Genomic DNA, 20,343 nt, shown 5'->3' with positions numbered 1-20,343 from the left:
CTAAATAAATAAATAAATAATGTGTTTAATAGACATGAAAACAAAGAGTTGTGTCGTGGGTTTTTTTTTGCTTTTTGTCCGTCTGTTTTGTTTTTACCCCTTCATTTTTGACAATAGATGTTTGAAAAACACATTTAAATACAGATTTTTAAAAAAATAATTTTGGCCGTATCAATGCACAAAGGGGGTGTATTTGGAGGATTTAAAAAAAATTAACAGCAGCCATCATAATACAACCATAATAAATTCTTTTTTCTTTTGTTTCTATTGCCAAACTATGTTCCTCATAAAGCATGCCACAGGGAAAAACATTTTTTTTTTCATAAAAATGCTCTCATTATGAATGCTTAGTAGTTTTGATCAGCACTGATGCGCATTTTAAAAGTCTAATTCAATGAAACATATTAGTGGAAAAATGATATTTGTATGTCAAATTTGTAATACAGCATCTGATTGTAACATTTTGCCCACTAAAGTTCTGATAGTGAATTTTTATCAAAAATCTGCCACTGCACTGAAATATGAACGCATGTTGTTGCTAATCATTGACACATCTCGGAATGTTATGATTTCAAAAATGGTAATATTAATTTTTAAAAAATGTACCACTCGTGTAAAAAAATCATTCCTTGATTGTATGTAGGGTTTTGTTGGTTTGTTTGTATGTTTTTCATAAAAAGGAACAGTCAGATCGGTATTTGAAGATGTGAATGTTTACGAATATTTACACGGACGTTCCATTTGCCGTAAGCACAATAATCAACGTCGATCTTTAAAATATATTGGCAAAAGATTTTTATTTTGAAATTGCTAACTGGGAGTCTCACTGTATTTGGTCCGGCAGCTTCCGTTTCCCGGAAACATGCGCGTCTGCTGTGTAGCTGGTTAAAATGTCCGTCTAACAGAAATGTCCTGCACCTTCTGTATTTATTTTGTTTTCTAAATTAGAAACCTAACCCTTCTTTAGCTTCACTTGTCTTCAGTTCGTCATTTATAGACGTTAATTATTTCTTCTTCCTGTGGTCCAGCAGACATGGAGGGTCCGTCCTCTAGACTATCTGCTGTCCCGGTCGGAGCGCTGCGACTGGCGGCCAGGAGAGACTCCGGCGGGGAGCCAGAAACTGACCTCGGCCGGGACATGAAAACACACTTTCGCGTCTGTCGCTTCATCATGGAAACAGGTAACACAGAAACAGAGTATGATAAAACAAAAATACTGCGTGGTAACACAAAAACACTGTATGGTGACACAAAACACTGTATGGTAATACAAAACACTGTATGGTATCACAAAAACACTGCATGATAACACAAAAATACTGTATAGTAGCACAAAAACACTATGGTATCACAAAAACACTGCATGATAACAGAAAAAATACTGTATGGTAGCACAAAATCCTGCATGGTAGCACAAAACACTGTATGATAACACAAAAATACTCTATGGTAACATAAAAACACGGTCCAGGAACACACAGGAAGTAAACTTGCAGCATTGAGTGACTGGCTGTCATTTTTTGCCACATTTTCATGATGTGAAACCAAATTAAACATTTCTGTAAACCCTTGATTTAGTCTCAAACCTACTTTACAATGAGTAAAACCTTCATTCTAGGGGTAAATAGGCGTAAAAATGGAGATGTCTCTGTTTGTTGCACATCTAAGCCACTTTAGATTAGGTCCAGATCCCAAACCCATGGTACATAGGGTAGTGAGATCTAAACTAGTTTGTCCTACATAAACTAAAGACTCTTAGTTTGTGTAAATGCAAAAAACAGCAACAAAAAATGATGCAAATTTCTACTGGATTGTGACAGAGGAGCTGAAGATTTTTTAAAGTACAGTTTCTGATTAGAGATTATTTGTGAAGATGCGAAAAAAGAGGAAACTTGAATGCTTTTTGCCCATGTGGACCACATTAGATTAGATCCAGATCTAAATCACTATATATTGGGTGGTCAAATCTAGACTAGACTGGTTTGCAGAGACTAAAGACTCTTTAAAACACTGTCTGTTGTGTGAAACCTTTATTTAGCGTACCTTTTATTTGTAAAAATGCAAAAAAAAACAAAATCAAAAAATGAAATTATGTGTACTTTATACAGATCTGGACCTGGTCTAATGAGGTCTACGTGCAAAACAAAGCAGTGAAATGTTCTTTTATTTGCATTTCTGCAAGTGGAATTAAAGTTTAAAAGTAGGTTTTATACAACATTAAAAGATCTTCTGTGATTTTACAACATTAATATCTGGGGAAAAAAGACAGAATTTAAGTTTAGTTTGGGATCACAAGCTAACTTCGACAATGTTTTGATTATTTCAAGATAAATTAAATTCTATGGAAGCCCTTAATGCCAGGAACAAAAATATATTTTATGTGTTACAAAGATATTTTTATGTAGCTATAAAAAGTTTGCGTGGGGACCAGACAGCCTTTATATTGTGTATTACAAATACACATAAAGTCAGTCTGGAACTGCTCCATTGAACCAAATCTAGCCCAGAGGCGGGACTACCGATCACAGCTTGAATTGGAGAGAGCCAATCAGCGTAACGCATGTGTGACGCAATCACTAAGCGACCTAACAACTGCCTTTCCGCCATGATATTTTGTAGTTTTAACAGCTTCCTTCGCCGTACGGGGGGGGGGGGGGGGGGGGGGGGGGGGGGGGGAATGGCGGTGTGAGCAGACGTGAAACTGCAGGGTCCGACCCAACAACTGAATTTAAGTCCACAAATTTGAAGAAGGAAGTTACAGTTATCCCAAACTGGTAAATAAAGTCACCACGTAACCCATTTGATTCATTTTATATAGAATAAAGAAAAGGAAAAGTGTTTATTTGGATATTGAAGAAATGGCTAACTTGAAGTTAACGGCTAGCATCCCGGACCATGCTTACCTGGCCCTGAGGAAGAGAAAGACACAATGCAGTCGGAGATGGAGACAACTGGAGGGGAAAGCGAAAGAGAGAACACTCCGGTAAATAGTCCCATGCCCAAAAAACTTAAAAGAAAAGCAGGGTCAAACAATAGTGGTAATGAATGTGTGCTCGAAGCTATTGAAGCACTATCAAAACGAATGGATCAACGAATGGATATGCTTGTGTCAAAATTTGAGCATTTTGAAACAAGAATGGCAATATATGAAAAGTCATCAGAGGAAAACAAGGAAAAAGTGGATCAACTGAAGGCAGAGGTTCAGTCATTGAAAAAAGAAAATGCTGAATTAAGAGAGATGAGTTTGGAAAGTGCACGCTATCGAAGACGCTGGAATCTCAGATTGATTGGATTGCCAGAATCAGAGAATGAAAACACGAGGGATCGAGTTATTGGCATTCTCACAAGAGTAATTCCTGTGTCAGTGGAAAAGCTTCGGGATACTGTGGACTCTGTACATCGACTTGGAGTGAAAAACGATGCTGCTACAAACAAAATGCCACGACCAATAATCATCCAATTCGGAATGAGGACAACGAGGGACAAGATCTGGAGACACTCCAAAGAGGCACGAGTGTGTAAAGAGATGAACATACAGTTTAAAGAAGACTTCTCCAAACAAGATAGGGAAGTCCGGGCAAAGCTGTGGCCAAAGGTGGAAGAGGCCAGAAGAAGAGGAAAAAGAGCCTTCTTAAAGGAGGGCTACGCCATAATCGATGGAAAACGTATTGGATAAAGAAGGTACAAAAATAGAAAACATGGGTGCTCAAGATAGGGCCCGGAGGATAAATGGGACCATTTAAGTAACTTTTGATAGCCATCTGGCCTCTTTGGGTTCTTTGGGTTGTTATTAAAAAAATAATAATAATTGAGATTTCAGGATTCCACATGTTCATAAAACACAAAATTAGGTCGTCAATAAAAAAAAAAAAAAGAATAAAAAAAAGGAAGGGAAAGGTGAAAAAAGGAAAAAAAAAAAAAAGAGTCATAACTGATCAAAAAGTAAGTTGAATATAATATTTAAGAATTAAAAATATATGAATAATGGCCCTTTTAAGTTATTTGCTCCTTATAATTTGAAGAAAAGGGTAACAAACTTTAACTACCTTGGTATATATGGAGAATAGATCCAAGTAAATACAATAATTTAGTGGCCAAAGTGATTGTTTATTTCTTTTTTTTTTTTTTTTTTTTTTTGGGATCTTGTTGGGATCTGTAACTGAGAATTGAGTAATTTGTATTCATGGACAAAAAGTTCATTCCTGCTATTTCTCGTATTAATCCTCTTAGTACTTTTTATAAGCGACTCGTTTTCAATTTAATGTCTATTTTTGTAAGTTCATTGAATGTTCGAGGTTTGAAAAATAGTGTAAAGCGTAAGGCATTGTTTTTGTTTTGCAAGGAGACCAAAGGAAATATAATTTTTTTGCAAGAAACACATTCAAATAAGGAAGATGAAAAATTTTGGAAACAACAGTGGGGTGAAAACATTTTGTATTCACATGGTACGTCTCACTCAGCAGGAGTAATGATCTTATTTCATAAATTTAACGGTAATATTATTGAATATAAATCTGACTTGGAAGGGCACTGGTTGATGGTCAGCGTAGAAATACAAAACAGCAAAATTATACTGGTTAATATATATGGATATAACAATAAATCGTTAAACAGGAATCTATTAAGCAAATTAAGTCGATGCTTGGGAGAATGGATGATAACATATGATACCGACAAACTATTAATAGGAGGGGACTTCAATATAGCTCCTGACTCATGGCTGGACAGAAAACCTCCAAAGATAAAACATGTTTATGATGAAACAATTCATAGTTTTTGTACGGACAATAATTTAATTGATTATTGGAGATTTAAGAACCTTGGCATTAGTACATTTACATGGATAAGTCCAGCTGACTCTAACTTATGCTCCAGGCTGGACTACTGGCTAATATCTCAAAACCTAACATCCTCGGTGACTAACTGTGATATTCAACTTTCTCCCCTGACTGACCACTGTGAGATACAAATCTGTTTAAAATTGGGGGAGAAAAAACATAAGTTTAGTAATACTTGGAAATTTAACAACTCATTGTTATTGAACAAAGAATTTTGTGATCAAGTTATTAAGTTAGAAGAAGAAATTGCTGTGATGGAAATGTCAAATGCCAGTAAATGGGAATGGTTCAAATTCCAAATAAAACAAGAAGCGATTGCAACAGGCAAAAAAATTGCAGAGAATCGTAAAAAATTACAGAAAGAAATAATAGACAAAATGAATATTTTATGTGAAAAATCAGATCTTACTACTGAAGAAAAAGAAATAATGCAAAATCTTCAAGATCAATTGGATGAAATGTATTTAAAAAAAGCACAAGGGGCGTATGTAAGATCTAAAGCTAAATGGATTGAGGAAGGGGAAAAAAATTCAACATACTTTCACAACCTTGAAAAAAGAAGACAAACAAAAAAGACCATAAATAAACTAAAAATCGATGATAATAAGATCGAAGACCCTGTTAAAATAATGGAAGAGGTAACAACATTTTATAGTGAACTGTACAAAAGTAAATTTCAGAAAAATAAAAGTGATCAATTCATAAATCTACTTCAAAGCAAGAGTAAAATAAACACAATATCAGATGGAGATAGACAGAAGCTTGATGATGAGATTAGAATATCGGAAGTGGAAATAGCTTTAAAACAAATGAAAAATGGGAAATCACCTGGAATAGATGGGTTAACAATCGAATTTTACAAAACGTTTTGGCCGAACATTAAAAATCTTCTATTTAATGCTTATTTAGATGTGATAAACAATGGGCAACTATCACCAACAATGAAAACTGGCCTAATAACTCTCTTGCCCAAGCCAAACAAGGACACTGAAAAACTAGATAATTGGAGACCTATAACGTTACTTTGTAATGATTATAAATTAATTGCATTGGTATATGCAAATAGAATAAAAAGTGTCCTAAATTCTTTAATAGGGGATTATCAATCTGCTTTTATTAAAGGTAGATATATACAGAACAACGTTAGACTTATTCTTGATATGTTAGACTATAAATCCCCTCCTGATTCTGAACATCTTATATTATTTATGGACTTTTTTAAGGCCTTTGATTCAATCGAACATGAATTTCTGCTGGAGTCATTACAATTAATGGGGTTTGGAGAAAAGTTCTGTCAAATAATTCGAATATTCTATAATGATATCTATAGTTATATTTCCGTACAAAATGGTCTCACACCAAGAATTAACGTCTCATGTGGAATTCGCCAAGGATGTCCGATTTCACCTAAATTATTCATACTTTGTACCCAACTAATGGCTTACTCAATAATAGATAGCGACGTAATAGGCATAACAATTAACAATATAGAATTTAAATTAAGTCAATTCGCAGATGATACAATACTTTTCCTAAATGATAAATCATCTCTTAAGAAATCATTGGATATAATATCCAAATTCTCCCAGGCATCAGGCTTGTGTTTAAATTTAAAAAAGTGTGAACTGTTGCCAAATTATGAATGTTCTGACCTTAAACTGGAAAAAATTCCTGTTAAGAAAGAAATAAAATATTTAGGAATTAATTTATCCAATAATGTGAAAACAAGAGAAGCTATAAATTTTGATGGAAAAATAGAGATGGTTACTAAAAGTCTTAACAATTGGTTGACAAGAGACTTGACCATATTTGGGAGAAACCTTCTATCAAAATCTGAAGGTGTATCTAAACTGGTCTATCGGAGTTACTCCCTGTATATTAGTCCTCTAAATATTAGAAAAATAAACACAAGGCTTTATAAGTTTATTTGGCGCAATAAAACGCATTACATTAGAAAAGAAAATAGGATAAAAGACTATGATAAGGGAGGTCTAAAAACTATAGATTTTGAATCAATGGTTGGAATGTTCAGATTAAATTGGATTAAATCTTATCTGGCTAACCCTACATTATTGTGGTTCCAGATCCCTAAAATGATCTTTAATCAAGTAGGTGGACTGGATTTTTTATTAAGATGTGATTTTGAAATAACAAAACTGCCTCTAAAATTATCAGAATATCATAAACAAGTTCTGAACTACTGGAAAATTGCATTCGCCCAAAATTTTACTCCTCATGGCTCCACCTTGTGGAACAACAGAGTCGTAACCATCAATCGGAAATCCTTATTTATTCAAAACTGGTACGATAAAGGAATTGTTCATATAGCTGATATTTTAAATGACCAAGGGCACTTGTTATGTTTTGCAGACTTTATTAAAAAGTTTAATGTTGAAACTTCAGTTAGAGAATACAATGAAGTGTGCAGAGCAATTCCAATTGCCCTGCTTAATTTAATTCAAATGTATCTACAGCACCCAAACAAAATTACAATATCTCTCCCTAAATTATGTTTAGATCAATTGCCACTAAATGATAAAAAGTGTAATAACCTAAAATTAAAAAAATTGTTAAAAAACAAATTATTTCATAGATATGATGCAACAATCAAAAAATACACAAAGGAAGGCAAATTAATGGAAAGAACTAAATTAAATAAATATATGAAATGGCCGATCCCACCTAAAATAAAAGAAATGCAATTCAAAATTATAAATAACTATTATCCAGTTGCAGTAATGTTAAATAAAAGATTTGGATTTGAGGTAGAGCCATGTGTTTTCTGCTCGGAGGAAGAAGAAACAATAGAACATTTATTTTTCCATTGCAAAATAACAAAACATTTTTGGACTGAAGTATCAAAATGGACTGAAATAGACAAAATGACACAGTTAAAAATGGAGGAAGTAATGTATGGTATAGAAAATGTGAAAAAAAATGTTCTTGAGTTATGTAATATTGTAATTATTATGGGAAAATATCACATACACAAAGTCAAATGGCAAAATAAAACACCCTCAATCAATATATTTAAAGCTGAAATCCGATCTTTTTACAATTCCTTGTCCTTATTGAGAAATAAATATGAAACAATTGAAAAGATTTGTAATACAATAACTGCTTATGTACCCTTGTAAAAAAATATATATTTGTAAATGAGACATATGCCTTGTAAAGACATTTACCTTGCACTTTTTTTTTCTATTTCTTTATGTTAAGACATATTGTAAAAAATGTTACAAACTTTGCCTCCCTACGAGAGTTTATGTATATTGTATGTATATATTGTCAATAAAAAAAAAAAATAAAAAAAAAAGAAACCTCGCTCTGTTGCGGTCGCCATTTCGTTTGTATGCGGGAGGTGCACAGGTGTTAGATGGGTAATCTCGGCCCTGAAGATGACGCATCGTTAACTCCCGCCTCTGGTGCTCTGATTGGTTCGGTCTGATCTGCTCGGAGCTTGACAACCTGTCAAAATGTGTCAATGGAGGAGGGCTAGACCGTATTCCGTATATCCCTTATAACGGGAATACAAAGTCTAGCTAAGCTAGGCTAATAAAAAGTTGGTTTTGCTTTATGGCAAAATTATGACTTGCTATCATAAATTTACTTTGTAAGTTAAAGATTCCATTTTGAATAACTTTTATTGAGTTTATTTTGACTCAGTATGTGTAACTTATTTGGTATATTTGTATTTTTATGTCATTTCCCCCCTTTTTGGGTTGAAATGAACTTCCATAGTCATAAGATACATGATGGAACTTAAAAAAGACTTCCCATCCTTTACTCTGAAGTGTTATTTTCATTCTCAAACAGAGAGACATTTAAATGAATGTAATACGTGTTTGTTGTTAATCATCAAGGTCTGACATTAAATTTAGGGTTTTGCTTGTGGAGAAATGGTTCACTGTTTTATATTTGGGTGGAAGAAGGCTTTGGTTAGAATTAAAAGTTAGAAATCCACATTTTAAGTGCTCTGAATTCGTGCACATTAACTGGTGATTCAATCCTGGTCAAATAATCAGCGTTACAGCAAATAGAAATACGTGAGTTTGTGGAAACAGATTTATGGGACATGATTAAAACCTCCTCTGCTGTTTAGGAGTGAAGCTCGGGATGCGCTCGGTGCCCGTCGCCACAGCCTGCGTATTGTATCATCGCTTCTTCGAGCGAGTCAGCGTCCAGGCGTACGAGCCCTACCTGGTGGCCATGAGCTGCCTTTACCTGGCTGGGAAGGTGGAGGAGCAGCACATCAGGACCCGGGACATCATCAACGTGAGCCACAGGTAAATTATGTGAAGAATGGATAGGAAAACCTTAAATCAATCTGTAAGGAAAGAAAAAAATCAGTTCGTCCCTGAGTTTTTCCAGTATTATCATTACTCATAGTTGAGTCATGAATGGCTTTATTGTTGCGTCAAGGAGTGCAAAATTTTTACCTTTTTACTGGATTTGTCTAGAGCAAACAGTTTGTTTTTAGCAAATATTAAATGTAGAACAAAGTGACTTATGTTTGATTCATTTTTCTGATCTAACTGCTCATCACACGTGGAGTCCAGGGAATGTCGTCCAAAGTTACAAATGACTGTTAGTCACAATTTAAGATAAAACGTACAAAATAATGTGATTTTCTGATAAGATATTAAAATTCTAAGCTTAGATTTGGTTAATTTTCCTGACGAAACCACACGTCATGCATGAGTAGTTCTTTGAGAATCTAATGGTTCTTTCTGTTTTAACAGTTTCCGTCTTTGACAGGTGGCGTCATTTTGGTGATTTTTGTTTTTAGAAAAGATAACAAATCTGCTCAAGGGTTTTAGGGTACCATAATAATTAATTTACTTACTTCATGACTGTAAAAGTTACACAAATGAAGTACAAAATAAGAAAAAACAGTTTATGTATTTGGTAACACAAATGTTGTTTTATTTGACCAATTTAAAAGTTCTACTACTGGGGTCAGGACAATCAATATATCTGTTATAGTAGCACATATCAGACAACATTAAAATGATTCCAGTTTGTCTGTTACACATAAATATTAGCTGATGGGTTTATTAGTTGGGTTCTTGTAAATGAACTTGTCTATGAGAGAAAACTGAACATTTCAAACTAAACTCTTCATCTGAATATGTCAACTTGGGCCTTAGAAAATTGTAATGCCACTTCTTTTAAGTCATTTTCTGACATTTTCTAGTTCAAATAATTCATTTTATAGTCAAAAAAATATTCGGCAGACTACTTACCTAACTAAAAGGATCATTTAATGGTCATAATATTTAATCATTTCACTGGTTTAAATAAAATGTCTGGTTCTAAACAAAACACTTGCGTTTCAACTCGATGTGCACTACTATCTCTGAAAAAAAAATCATTTTTTTTTCAATGAAGATAACATTAAATGAATCAGAAATAGTCTAGACATTGTTAATGTAGTAAATGACTATTCTAGACCCCAGACTTTTCAAAGGTAGTATATTTAAACACAGTAGGGCAAAGTGATAACTGCTAGGATGAGAGTACAGTGCAAAAAGCAGAGAATGTTGTTCTTAGTGCAAAAATAAAAAGTCAGCCGTATTTTAGCTGAGAATGGCTCAGCCGTTCAGCAGAAGCTGTTCTTGTGTCTGGTGGTTTTACTCTACAGGGCTGTGAACAGTTTATGTCAGGGTGAGTGGGCTCTCTGATGGTGTTCTCTGCCTCCTTCTGTGACAAAAAAAAATGGCCAGAAACATCTTTGATATCCGAGGGTTAATCGATAAATGAACTGGCAGATTAACCATTAATCAGAATAATCTTAAGCTGCTGCCATTCCTGCATTTATTTAGTATTTTTTGCTCTTTGTTGTTGTCGTTCTGCTGTTAAACCTCTCCTTCTGCTGGCAGGTACTTCAACAGCGGCAGCGCTCCTCTGGAATGTGACAAGGAGTTCTGGGAGCTGAGGGACAGCGTGGTGCAGTGTGAGCTCCTCATCCTGCGACAGCTCAACTTCCACGTCTCCTTCGAACACCCTCACCAGGTAGGTGTCTCTGAGCGGGCCGCTGTCCTGACTGTTCAGCGTCCAGCCTCCCTGTCGGCCTCGGTTACCGTCTGCTGTCGTCCCGGTTGTCCCGCTGTGTTTGTGTGTGCAGCTGCTGCACGATCTGGGTTGAAGCAGTGTTTTCAGTTGGTAGCAGAAAAATGCTGCTTCCCTTTCCTCAGCTGACCTCATACCTTTATCCATTATTCTGTGTTTCATTACTTGACAATTGCATGCAGTGTTCAAGCTGCAAGTCCTTCAAAATTACTTCATGTACTTGTAATGGACCTTGTGTAATCTAAATAACACAGATGCATAATGGCTCGCTCTATCTGTTTTCACAGTTTTAGAACAACCTGGAATTTAATTTTTCATTTTTGCAATCATAATATTTTCGCTCGACCAACCTCTGATTGCCTGAAATTTTAATGACATAAAATACAGATATTTCTAAAAAAATATTTGTGTAATTTTAGATGATATATCGAATACTTTCCAAGATTTGTATTTTTTAAAACTGTGCATTGATTCGCTTTCAGCAGGGTTTTTCCCCACTATTTCTGAAATTTTCACTGTTGTTCATCATCGCGTTGATTCAGAATATTTACAGCAACTTACCAAACCTGTTCAATCAGTTATGAAAATTCACCAAAAATGTTTTTGGGATTTTTCATTTTTGTGATCAAGCATTTAATGTTAACAAGTAATGTAGTTACTTTTTAAAAAAAAAAAGAAACTATGTCTTCTTGACCATGTCTGATTTGCTTGAAATTTTTATCAGATAAAATCTGGATTTTCTTAAAGGTACAGGGTGGGGAAGCAAAAATGTCCTGTCAAGTAAAAACAGCTATAAATGGGTATAACTTTTTTATTCTTTGGAATTTTGAACTGATTTCTTGAAGAACACAAATTTAAAGCTTTTAGAACATGTTTATTCAATCTGTCTTCCATCAGCCATGACGAAGGCCTCGATACAGCCTCTGAAAGAGGCACAGGCCCTCCTGATATCCTCCCTGGGGTAGGCCTCCCATTCCCTGGAGATTGCAGCCTTCAGTAAATCCATATTGGCATGAGGGGTGGCATTAGTCCTCAACTCAATGGCACCCCATCAGAAGAAATCCAGGAGGTTTAGATCAGGTGAGCTCGGGGGCCAAATGCCTTTGGGCCAGAAGTTCTCCATATTCTACTCACAGAACTTTTGGGCCTTGATTGATGTGTGAGCAGGAGCCCCATCTTGCTGCCACACATAGTTTTTGTCAGGGTAGGTGGCCTTCAGCCAGGGCAAAACGGTGTATCTCAGAACTTTGTAGTACACAATTTTCTGATCTGGCTTGAAGAAGTAGGGGGGCATCTTATTGCCATCTGAGCCCAAGACTCCCAGGACCATCTGGAGATGTCTTGGTGCCCAAACTGGATTGTCTGGCATGCTGGATGCGGCGAATGGTCCTCTCACTGATGCCAACAATCTTGGCAATGTCCTTCTGAGGGATTTGGCCATCCAGGAGATCACAAACTCTACTGCGTTTTGCTTGTTGCTTGCTCACTTCACAATGCACCAAGGTCTGACCAATACTTAAAAGATTGGTTAAAGGTAAGGAACTTTGATTTTAAGTATTGTTTTGATTACCCTCACCGTTTGGGAAGGACATTCAAATTTGTCAATAGGACATTTTTGCTTCCCCACCCTGTATTTGCAGTTTTTAAGTGCATACATCAAACACTTCTCCAGATAAAAATTTAGTTGAAATTGCCCGTCAACCCACTTTTATCAGTTGTTTTAGCACATTGAAATTTGAGGCTGTTTGAACAACAATATCTCAAAAACTATTAAAGATAAAAGGCTGAATTTTTTACTGTTATTTCTCATTGTGTCATTGATCCGCAATAATGGACAGACAGATCAAATAATCTGTGATCATGGGTGTATGAGAGGAGGAGAGTGAACTGTTGTTTGAGACAATAAAAAAAGGCATAAATGTTTTGTTTTTTCCATAACTTAAGTTGAAGTAATTTTCTTATTTTGCACAGACAATGTTTACATTTGAAAGCCTTGTTGCATTTGAGAATGCATCACAATAAAATTAGACATGATGTGTTAATTCCATGACAGGAGATATGTGGAATTATTTAACCTAAAATTAGTTCAATGGCCCACATACATCGGTATCGAAAATCGAGAGTGGGACGGTTATTGGCCAAAAAGCCAATATCGGACGTCCTTAGTTTTTGTGGTTCAACTTGTCAAACCTGCTCAATCAGTTATGAAAGTTCAATGGAATTTTTTTTCCTAATTTTGTGCCCAAGTATTTATGTTACTGGCATTCTATGTGTTTGGTTTTTATTACTGTGAAATGCAGCTACATATGGTTCAGAAAATATCACTAGCTCATTTAGATAATATCATTTTCTTTCGTTAATATGAGTTCAAAGATGGAACTTTTCATGACAGCTTTGATTTTTGTGTATATTTCAACTCACTCATAATCAGATGTTATTCGATCAACTTGTCCAATATTACAGATTCTGAATCAATGACCGGATGAAAAATTCTAGTGAAAATTTTAGGGTTTCATCTGTAACAATTCCTGAGATATTGTTGTTTAAACAACATTAAATTTCAGCGTGCAAAAACACCTGCAGAAAGTGGAAGGACGGGCAATTAAAAAAAATACACACACATATATATATAAATCTTGGAAAGTATTTGATGCAGCAAGCTAAAATTTCACAGATAACATTTTAAATATCTCTAATTTTTGATAATGACGTTTCTATTAAATCAGAGGTGGTTGTTGTAATGTTTGGACGTCTTGTCTCTCCAGTATTTACTCCACTACCTGCTGTCCGTGAAGTCGCTGGTCAACCGACACGCGTGGTCTCGAACCCCCGTGGCTGAGACTTCCTGGGCGTTGCTGAGAGACTGTTACCACGGAGCCATGTGCATCCGCCACACCCCCCAACACATCGCCATAGCAACCCTGTACCTGGCTCTGAACAGCTACGGAGTGGAGCTCGCCGTCGGAGAGAAAGAGTGGTGGCAGGTGAGCGGAAAGTGTGCGACTGGGAGGTTAGGAAGGGAGGCGAGATCGCTGAGATGAACGGAAAATGTGACAAACATGTTAGCAAATATGGCACACCTGTGAGGTGGGATGGATTATCTCAGCAAAGGAGAAGTGCTCACTATCACACATTTAGACAGATTTATGAACAATATTTGAGAGAAATGGTGATATTGTGTATGTGGAAAAAGTTTTAGATCTTTGAGTTCATCTCATAAAAAATGGGAGCAAAAACAAAATTGTTGTGTTTATATTTTTGTTGAGTGTATGTACAGGTATGACTTGGAGGATAATTTACCCACAGTTCTGTTATTGCAGTAAATAAAAAGCGTTATTGGCAGACAAAAACAGTGGGCCAGTAATCCTGAAGACAAAATGCACCTGAAAACTGCTTCTGTCGTGGCTCTGTAGGTCTTTGCAGCGCTGCATGCACCTCTTTCTGTTAATCTGACAGCAACCAAAGATGCTGACTTCATGTCTGAACACACATCCTGCTCAATTTCCCCTAAAATTCACGCTGGCAGTCTTACTTAGTTGACAAGAACACACAAGCTACAGTGTTTCCAGTTATGAGAAGCTATTTAGGAAAGGTTTTTTCCATATTTCAGCAAAAATATTTGTCCCAAAACATCACCCAGAACAGCAGAGAAACAGCTTTTAAGAATGTTGTTGCCTGAATCATTTCAGTCATTTATTTTTGAGTCTGACTGGAAGGAAACATCAGAAATTAGCAGCTCGGAACAGACATCTCGCTAACTGCATTAGCGATTTCCATCTGGGACAACTTCTTGCTGTCTAACCTAATTAATGGCATATTCATCCGCATGCGCTGCTTTGTTTACATGTGTGAGGACGTGCATAGCTTTATGTTGTTAGTTTCTCTCTCTCATCCCTGCAGGAAACAAAAGCAACATTAATGGGAAATACAGCAGGTTTTGCAGCCAGAAAGACAGAGTTTAGAGGAAAGAAAGGAAATGTGGAGCTTTAATCAACCCTCTGAACTATTTTTGTTCTTTTGCTCCTGTCACATATTTTACTTATTTTTGCTTATTTTTAGCCGCATTATAAAGTCCTGCACCTCTATAGAAACACCACAACCATGACTAGAAGTAGAGAACTCAGAAATGTCTTCTTTGCTGTATGACAACATTTTTATGTCATAAATCATAAAGATAACAAGAAATGAAAGTTGAATTTCTTTGTTTTACAGAAATTAAAAAAAAAAAAGAAATCAACATGTACAACATTTTTCCAAATGCCAACATGTGTTATCATTACTGGAAATAAAACAGTGACTCCATACATACTACATATTTTACTATTTACATTTTTGATTTGTTTCTATACTTTTCTCCGATCCGCTCTGGGTAAACACTGCCTGCAGTTCAACCGAAAAATTGAATAATTTTTGGCATGTGATTGTTGGTCACAGCTGAGTCACTAATAACTTCTCCAGTTTGCAGAAAAGCATGGGATTTTTTGCTTCTGTGTGGAGCAAACATTTTATTTTTGGCAAATTTTCAAAATAAGACAAACGGATTTTAATGAAATATGATGATTTTAATTTAATGAATGTCACACGACCCCTTCAAGCAAACGGTTTATGATTGTTTTCTATATTCTTCTAGAACTTCACTTAAAATATCATGACTTGATCAGCAGGATGCTGTTATGAGCAACCAGTGTTTTAAATATAGTTTTTTGGCTGGAGAGTCCTTATTTGGAAAGCTCCAGTCTTAATGATCCGTCTGCTCTCTGCTGGTGAATCAGAAAAAGTTAAAAATCTGATTTAAAAAAAAAAAAAAAAAACTTACAATTTTTTTTTTGCAGCAGCTGCAAGAGAAAACAGGACAACCTCATGTTTATTTTACTTTATAATATGAACTATGGTGACTCCACACATGCTAGATAGTTTACTATTTACATTTTGATTTGTTTCTGTGCTTTTCTCCGATCTGTTCTGTGTAAACACTGCCTGCAGTTCAACCGAAAAATCACAATTTTTGGCCTGTGATTGTTGGTCACAGCTGAGTCACTAATAACTTCTCAGCTTTGCAGAAAAGCATGGAATTTTTTGCTTTTTACAGAATCTGTATGGAGCAAACATTTTATTTTTGGCAATTGTTTTAAATACGACATGAACAGATTTTAATGAAATATGATGATTTTTAATTTAGTGTATAACACGACACAATCATCGAATTGTTTATGATCATTTTCCATATTATAAAGATAAAAGATATATGGAATAGAGGGATTTTCTTGAAAAATATCATGAATTTAAGTTATTTGGTTATTATTTTTAATTGAGGAGCATGTCACAGATGAGTAGGATTAAACAAGGACTGTTAGAAACTCGAATATCAGATTTATTTATTTTTGCTTTTCAAGTTCCTGGCTGTAATAATTGGTGTCATTTTTGTGATTTTTCTACATTATAATGTTCCTTTCAAACCTACAGGCAGTTTTTTGAGGCTCAGATGGTTAGAGAAGCCACCTGAATGGAGAATCTGCCCTTATGTCGAGGTCCTGTGTGACATTTATTGTACCCGAGTGCATCTTCAGTTTCCACTTCGGTCTATAGGTGTGCCACAAACAGCATCGCCGTGCAGCAGCTTTTATTAAAGTGACACTGGCACCAAACCATCCAGCTGCATCCGGTCTTCAAAGGCACAAACACCTCTTCTGAGTGTTAATTGCAGGGTGGCTGCAGTTATAGTTTTTCACTGTCAAACAATCCCGCAAATGAGGTCTCTTTGGCCGCTGCTTTGATTTCAAAAGTCACCGTGTCCAAATGCAAATGGAGAAAAGTCAGGATTTGTGACGGTTTTCTGCTTCAGTCCTTGAGGCGGTAGAATGTAAGTAGTTTGAAATGACGTGTGGACCTTTGATGTCCACTTTTTATTGAGGCCGGATGTGCAGCTGAAGCCTGTTGTGTGTGTGTGTGTGTGTGTGTGTGTGCGTGTGTGCGTGCGTGTGTGCGTGCGTGCGTGTGCAGGTGCTGAGTGAGGACGTGACCAAAGCCGACATCGACGCTGTGATCTCAGACCTTCTGCAGCTCTACGACATGGAGGCCAAGTGTATCTGAAGGACGCGAGACCCGCACACGTCGCCGTCCGTCCTGCGTTATTCTGCGCAATCGAGTGTCAAGGTTCAGGTGTGTGTGGGTTTTTTTTTTTTGTGAGGCAGAAGAACACTTTGCTTTGCCCCAGTTAGTCTGTGAGCTGTGACAAAAACCCACACCTGCAGTACCGATTCCTGCCTCCGTGGGGAGACGTTTCTCGCCGTCTGGTCTCTGATCTCTCGGCACTGCAGAATACTGATGTGCTCTGAAATACAGCACCAGAAACATCCCAGCCTTCAGTGATCAGCTCACACTTTACACGTTGGAACTACAAATACTGATGTGAGGATTTAATGGGGAGATCCAATAAATAACCCCAACAAATCCATTAAAGATGCATGGGAATGGTGAGCTCAGTTGTTATTTCATGGCATTATTCTGACACATTCCTGCTTTGGGAGAGTACTAGACAGTGATAAACATGTAGTTAAGCTAAAGTCTTATTAGAATCCAGAGCGCCTCGCTGCATAAATCTGCATATTAACAAGGACAATTGGATTTTCCACACTGGATACCATGTTAGATCCCTCATGCTGAAGCACAGCTCACCCTGACGATGCATATTACATTAAAATGTACATTTACATGTGAATGTGTTAATTGGCCTAATGATCTCATCAAATGAAGCGTGAATATTTCATGATTGTAGCCGGGATATTTAGCAGCATGAGTGACTTTCTTGAGTTCATTTGAAGATGGTGATGTTATTTTGCTTTTACCAAATGGATGAGAAAAAAATGTGGGTTCTTCCTCTGCTGCTAAAATGACAATATAGTTTTAATGTGCATGGTGAATTTTTTACAATGAGACTGTCCTACTCTGTTTCTAGGATCCTTCTGGTGTTATTTTTTATGCTGTTCTCCTAATTTAACCTCATAAAAAGACCAAAGCCAACTATGACTTGATAATATGGACTAAATAATGTATTCTGTGTGTTTAAACTGGATATATCTCAGTCCTCAGAGTCACGGAGCTCCAGAAAAATCTATTAAATCCACACCAGAGAGTCTCAGTGTGACACATTTCTTTATTACTATGAACAGAAACAATCAAAATACTCATCAGAGCATCAGGTGTGTATTAAATAGTCCCCAAGATATTTGATATTTCTTTCTGTCTGAGTAACATCCTCTAAAAACTACAGCTGTTTGGAACCTATGGAGCCTTTTAACATATACATACATTACATATTTAAAATCTGCAAAGTTGGTAGAAAGTGTTGTGTTTTTGTTATTGTGTCCTAAGTTTTGTGTTTGTTTGGAATATTTTTCTCTTGTGTGTAACTGAAGAAACGAGATGGAAAAGAGGATTTATTTTTATATCTAAAAGCCAAATGTACAGTTCAACTGCTGTGCCTCAGTTTTGCTATGATTAAAAAATATCATAAAAAAATCGACATTCACAATAAAAGCAAAGTCCAAGGACTGTGAAATGCTGTCTGATTTCTGGTCCCTGAAAAGCTTTAGAGAAAGAAGAAGCAGTTCAGAATATTAAATTAGGTTTCCACATGTGAATGAAGAAAAGCTGCACTTCAATCCGATTTGTAATTTTCTAAAGTAAATATATGGACAATAATTGCTTATACAGGGGTCCTCGGTTTACGATGTCTCGACCTACGATGTTTCATCATTACATTGGAACTGGTTACGTGGAACTAGTTGGCGAGCGGGCGAATAAGTCGTTACGCTGCACGGTAAGATGGCTTTGTTTGCATTCGTCGGTTGTACGCCACCTTGGATTGTGCTACATTCACTAACTTTTTGCTGTTCATTATGGCTCCAAAGCGTAGGGGGGAAACGAGACCCAAAGACACAACAGAATCAGAATACAAGTTTCTGAGAGTCAACAGCTTCGCGATAGGCGGCTCACAGGACAACAGCTTCAAGCACAGCTTCATAGTGGTTTGTTTGTTTTATTAAGATCCCCTATTAGCTTTTGCAAAGCAGCAGCTATTCTTCCTGGGGTCTTCATAATTTCATTTGTGACAACACCAAAAAGCAACATGTACACAAAATACATATAAATCAAATTACAAAATACATAAACAATACATGGGCTGCACAGTGGGGTAAGTGGTTAGCACTTTCGCCTTGCAGCAAGAAGATCCCCGGTTCAAATCCCGGCCTGAGCCTGGGATCTTTCTGCATGGAGTTTACATGTTCTCCCTGTGCATGCGTGGGTTTTCTCCGGGTACTTCGGCTTCCTCCCACAGTCCAAAAATATGCTGAGGTTAATTGGTTACTCTAAATTGCCCATAGGTGTGAATGTGAGTGTGATTGTGTGTCTGTATATGTAGCCCTGAGACAGACTGGTGACCTGTCCAGGGTGTCCCTGCCTTCCCCCGAGTCAGCTGGGATAGGCTCCAGCACCCCCCGCGACCCTAGTGAGGATAAAGCGTGTATAGAGGATGGATAAACAATACATACAAAAATACACGTATACAATACAAATAACCAGTGGCGGTTTTTCACGGAGGCCAAGAGAAGCCTGGCTTCCCCAAAAAATATGCAAGAAAGAAAAATATAAATAATCTTCACCACTATGTATTTTATGTTTTATATTTTTGTCATTCCTTGTTGTCAAAACACTACATCCGGCATTTCTGCTTTGTGAGGAGCAAAACAGCGCCCCTCTTGTCAAGCTCTTTTTGTGCATTACACTACGTCTGTCATGCCCTCTGCGCTGTCTGTCTGTTCAGAGGCCAGCTTCGCCTTGCCTCCCTTAGAGAAAAAAACAGCCCATATTAGCCAATCAGATTGAAGCAAGGCTCATCGCTTAATGGTCGATGCATCATTTAAAAAAAACATAAGGGAGGCCAGATCAAATCTGGCTTCCAACCAATCACAAACTGTGATGAACAATACCCACACTAATGCAGCTGTCCCGCCAGGCACCAGCAAGCCCACACAGCAAGTATAGCCATCAAGCTAGCCAGAGAATGGATGGTGACAGGGACGTTGAGTTTCTTGTAAAAAATGACTTCACAAAACTTCCTTTAGAAGTTCAACTACAAGTCAAAAGGGACGGTAGGCCAACTCCAAAGCTCAATCTAACTAAGTGTAGAGCTAATGGAAAAGCTCGCTCTTTTTGTGATGCTAACTATGCCAGAAACGAGTGGCTAACGGGAAGTGCCAAGCTTAACCGGCTTTTCTGCTGGCCATGTCTCCTATTTGACCGGTCTACCGGCTCCCTGAACAACCCCTGAAGCACTTAACCTCTTTTTTTTCACTAAAATGAATGAGAAGTCGGTAGAATAAAGGTACTGTAACAGTAGGCTGATTTGTTTACATGAAAATAACAGTTAAAA

General features: G+C 36.7%; 1 protein-coding gene across 2 annotated transcripts; it reads left to right on the top strand.

Moving 5' to 3' along the window:
• The first annotated feature begins 864 nt into the window (after positions 1 to 864).
• ccnq (cyclin Q) lies at positions 865 to 18,468 on the top strand. Of its 2 annotated transcripts, XM_051950027.1 has the most exons (6): positions 874 to 892; positions 1,032 to 1,181; positions 8,941 to 9,124; positions 10,721 to 10,853; positions 13,676 to 13,894; positions 16,911 to 18,468. In XM_051950027.1, exons 2-6 carry the CDS (start codon positions 1,034 to 1,036, stop codon positions 16,998 to 17,000), a joined length of 774 nt encoding a protein of 257 aa, XP_051805987.1. In that variant the 5' UTR covers positions 874 to 892; positions 1,032 to 1,033; the 3' UTR covers positions 17,001 to 18,468. The 2 variants fall into 2 exon arrangements, with proteins under 2 accessions (XP_022076326.1, XP_051805987.1); XM_022220634.2 differs by having other exon boundaries at positions 865 to 1,181.
• Positions 18,469 to 20,343: the final 1,875 nt, after the last annotated feature.

Source organism: Acanthochromis polyacanthus, chromosome 6, assembly GCF_021347895.1.
Source record: "Acanthochromis polyacanthus isolate Apoly-LR-REF ecotype Palm Island chromosome 6, KAUST_Apoly_ChrSc, whole genome shotgun sequence".
NCBI classification, from domain to species: domain Eukaryota; kingdom Metazoa; phylum Chordata; class Actinopteri; family Pomacentridae; genus Acanthochromis; species Acanthochromis polyacanthus.
Note: the sequence above shows the minus strand (reverse complement) of the source record. Positions and strands in the feature narration are given on the sequence as shown.

Excerpts from the sequence above, each read along its gene's own strand:
- ccnq (XM_022220634.2), top strand. The coding sequence starts at position 1,034 with ATGGAGGGTCCGTCCTCTAGACTATCTGCTGTCCCGGTCGGAGCGCTG. Across the intron at positions 10,854-13,675 it reads CCTTCGAACACCCTCACCAG|TATTTACTCCACTACCTGCT; the intron begins GTAGGTGTCTCT and ends TTGTCTCTCCAG. Across the intron at positions 13,895-16,910 it reads GAGAGAAAGAGTGGTGGCAG|GTGCTGAGTGAGGACGTGAC; the intron begins GTGAGCGGAAAG and ends GTGCGTGTGCAG.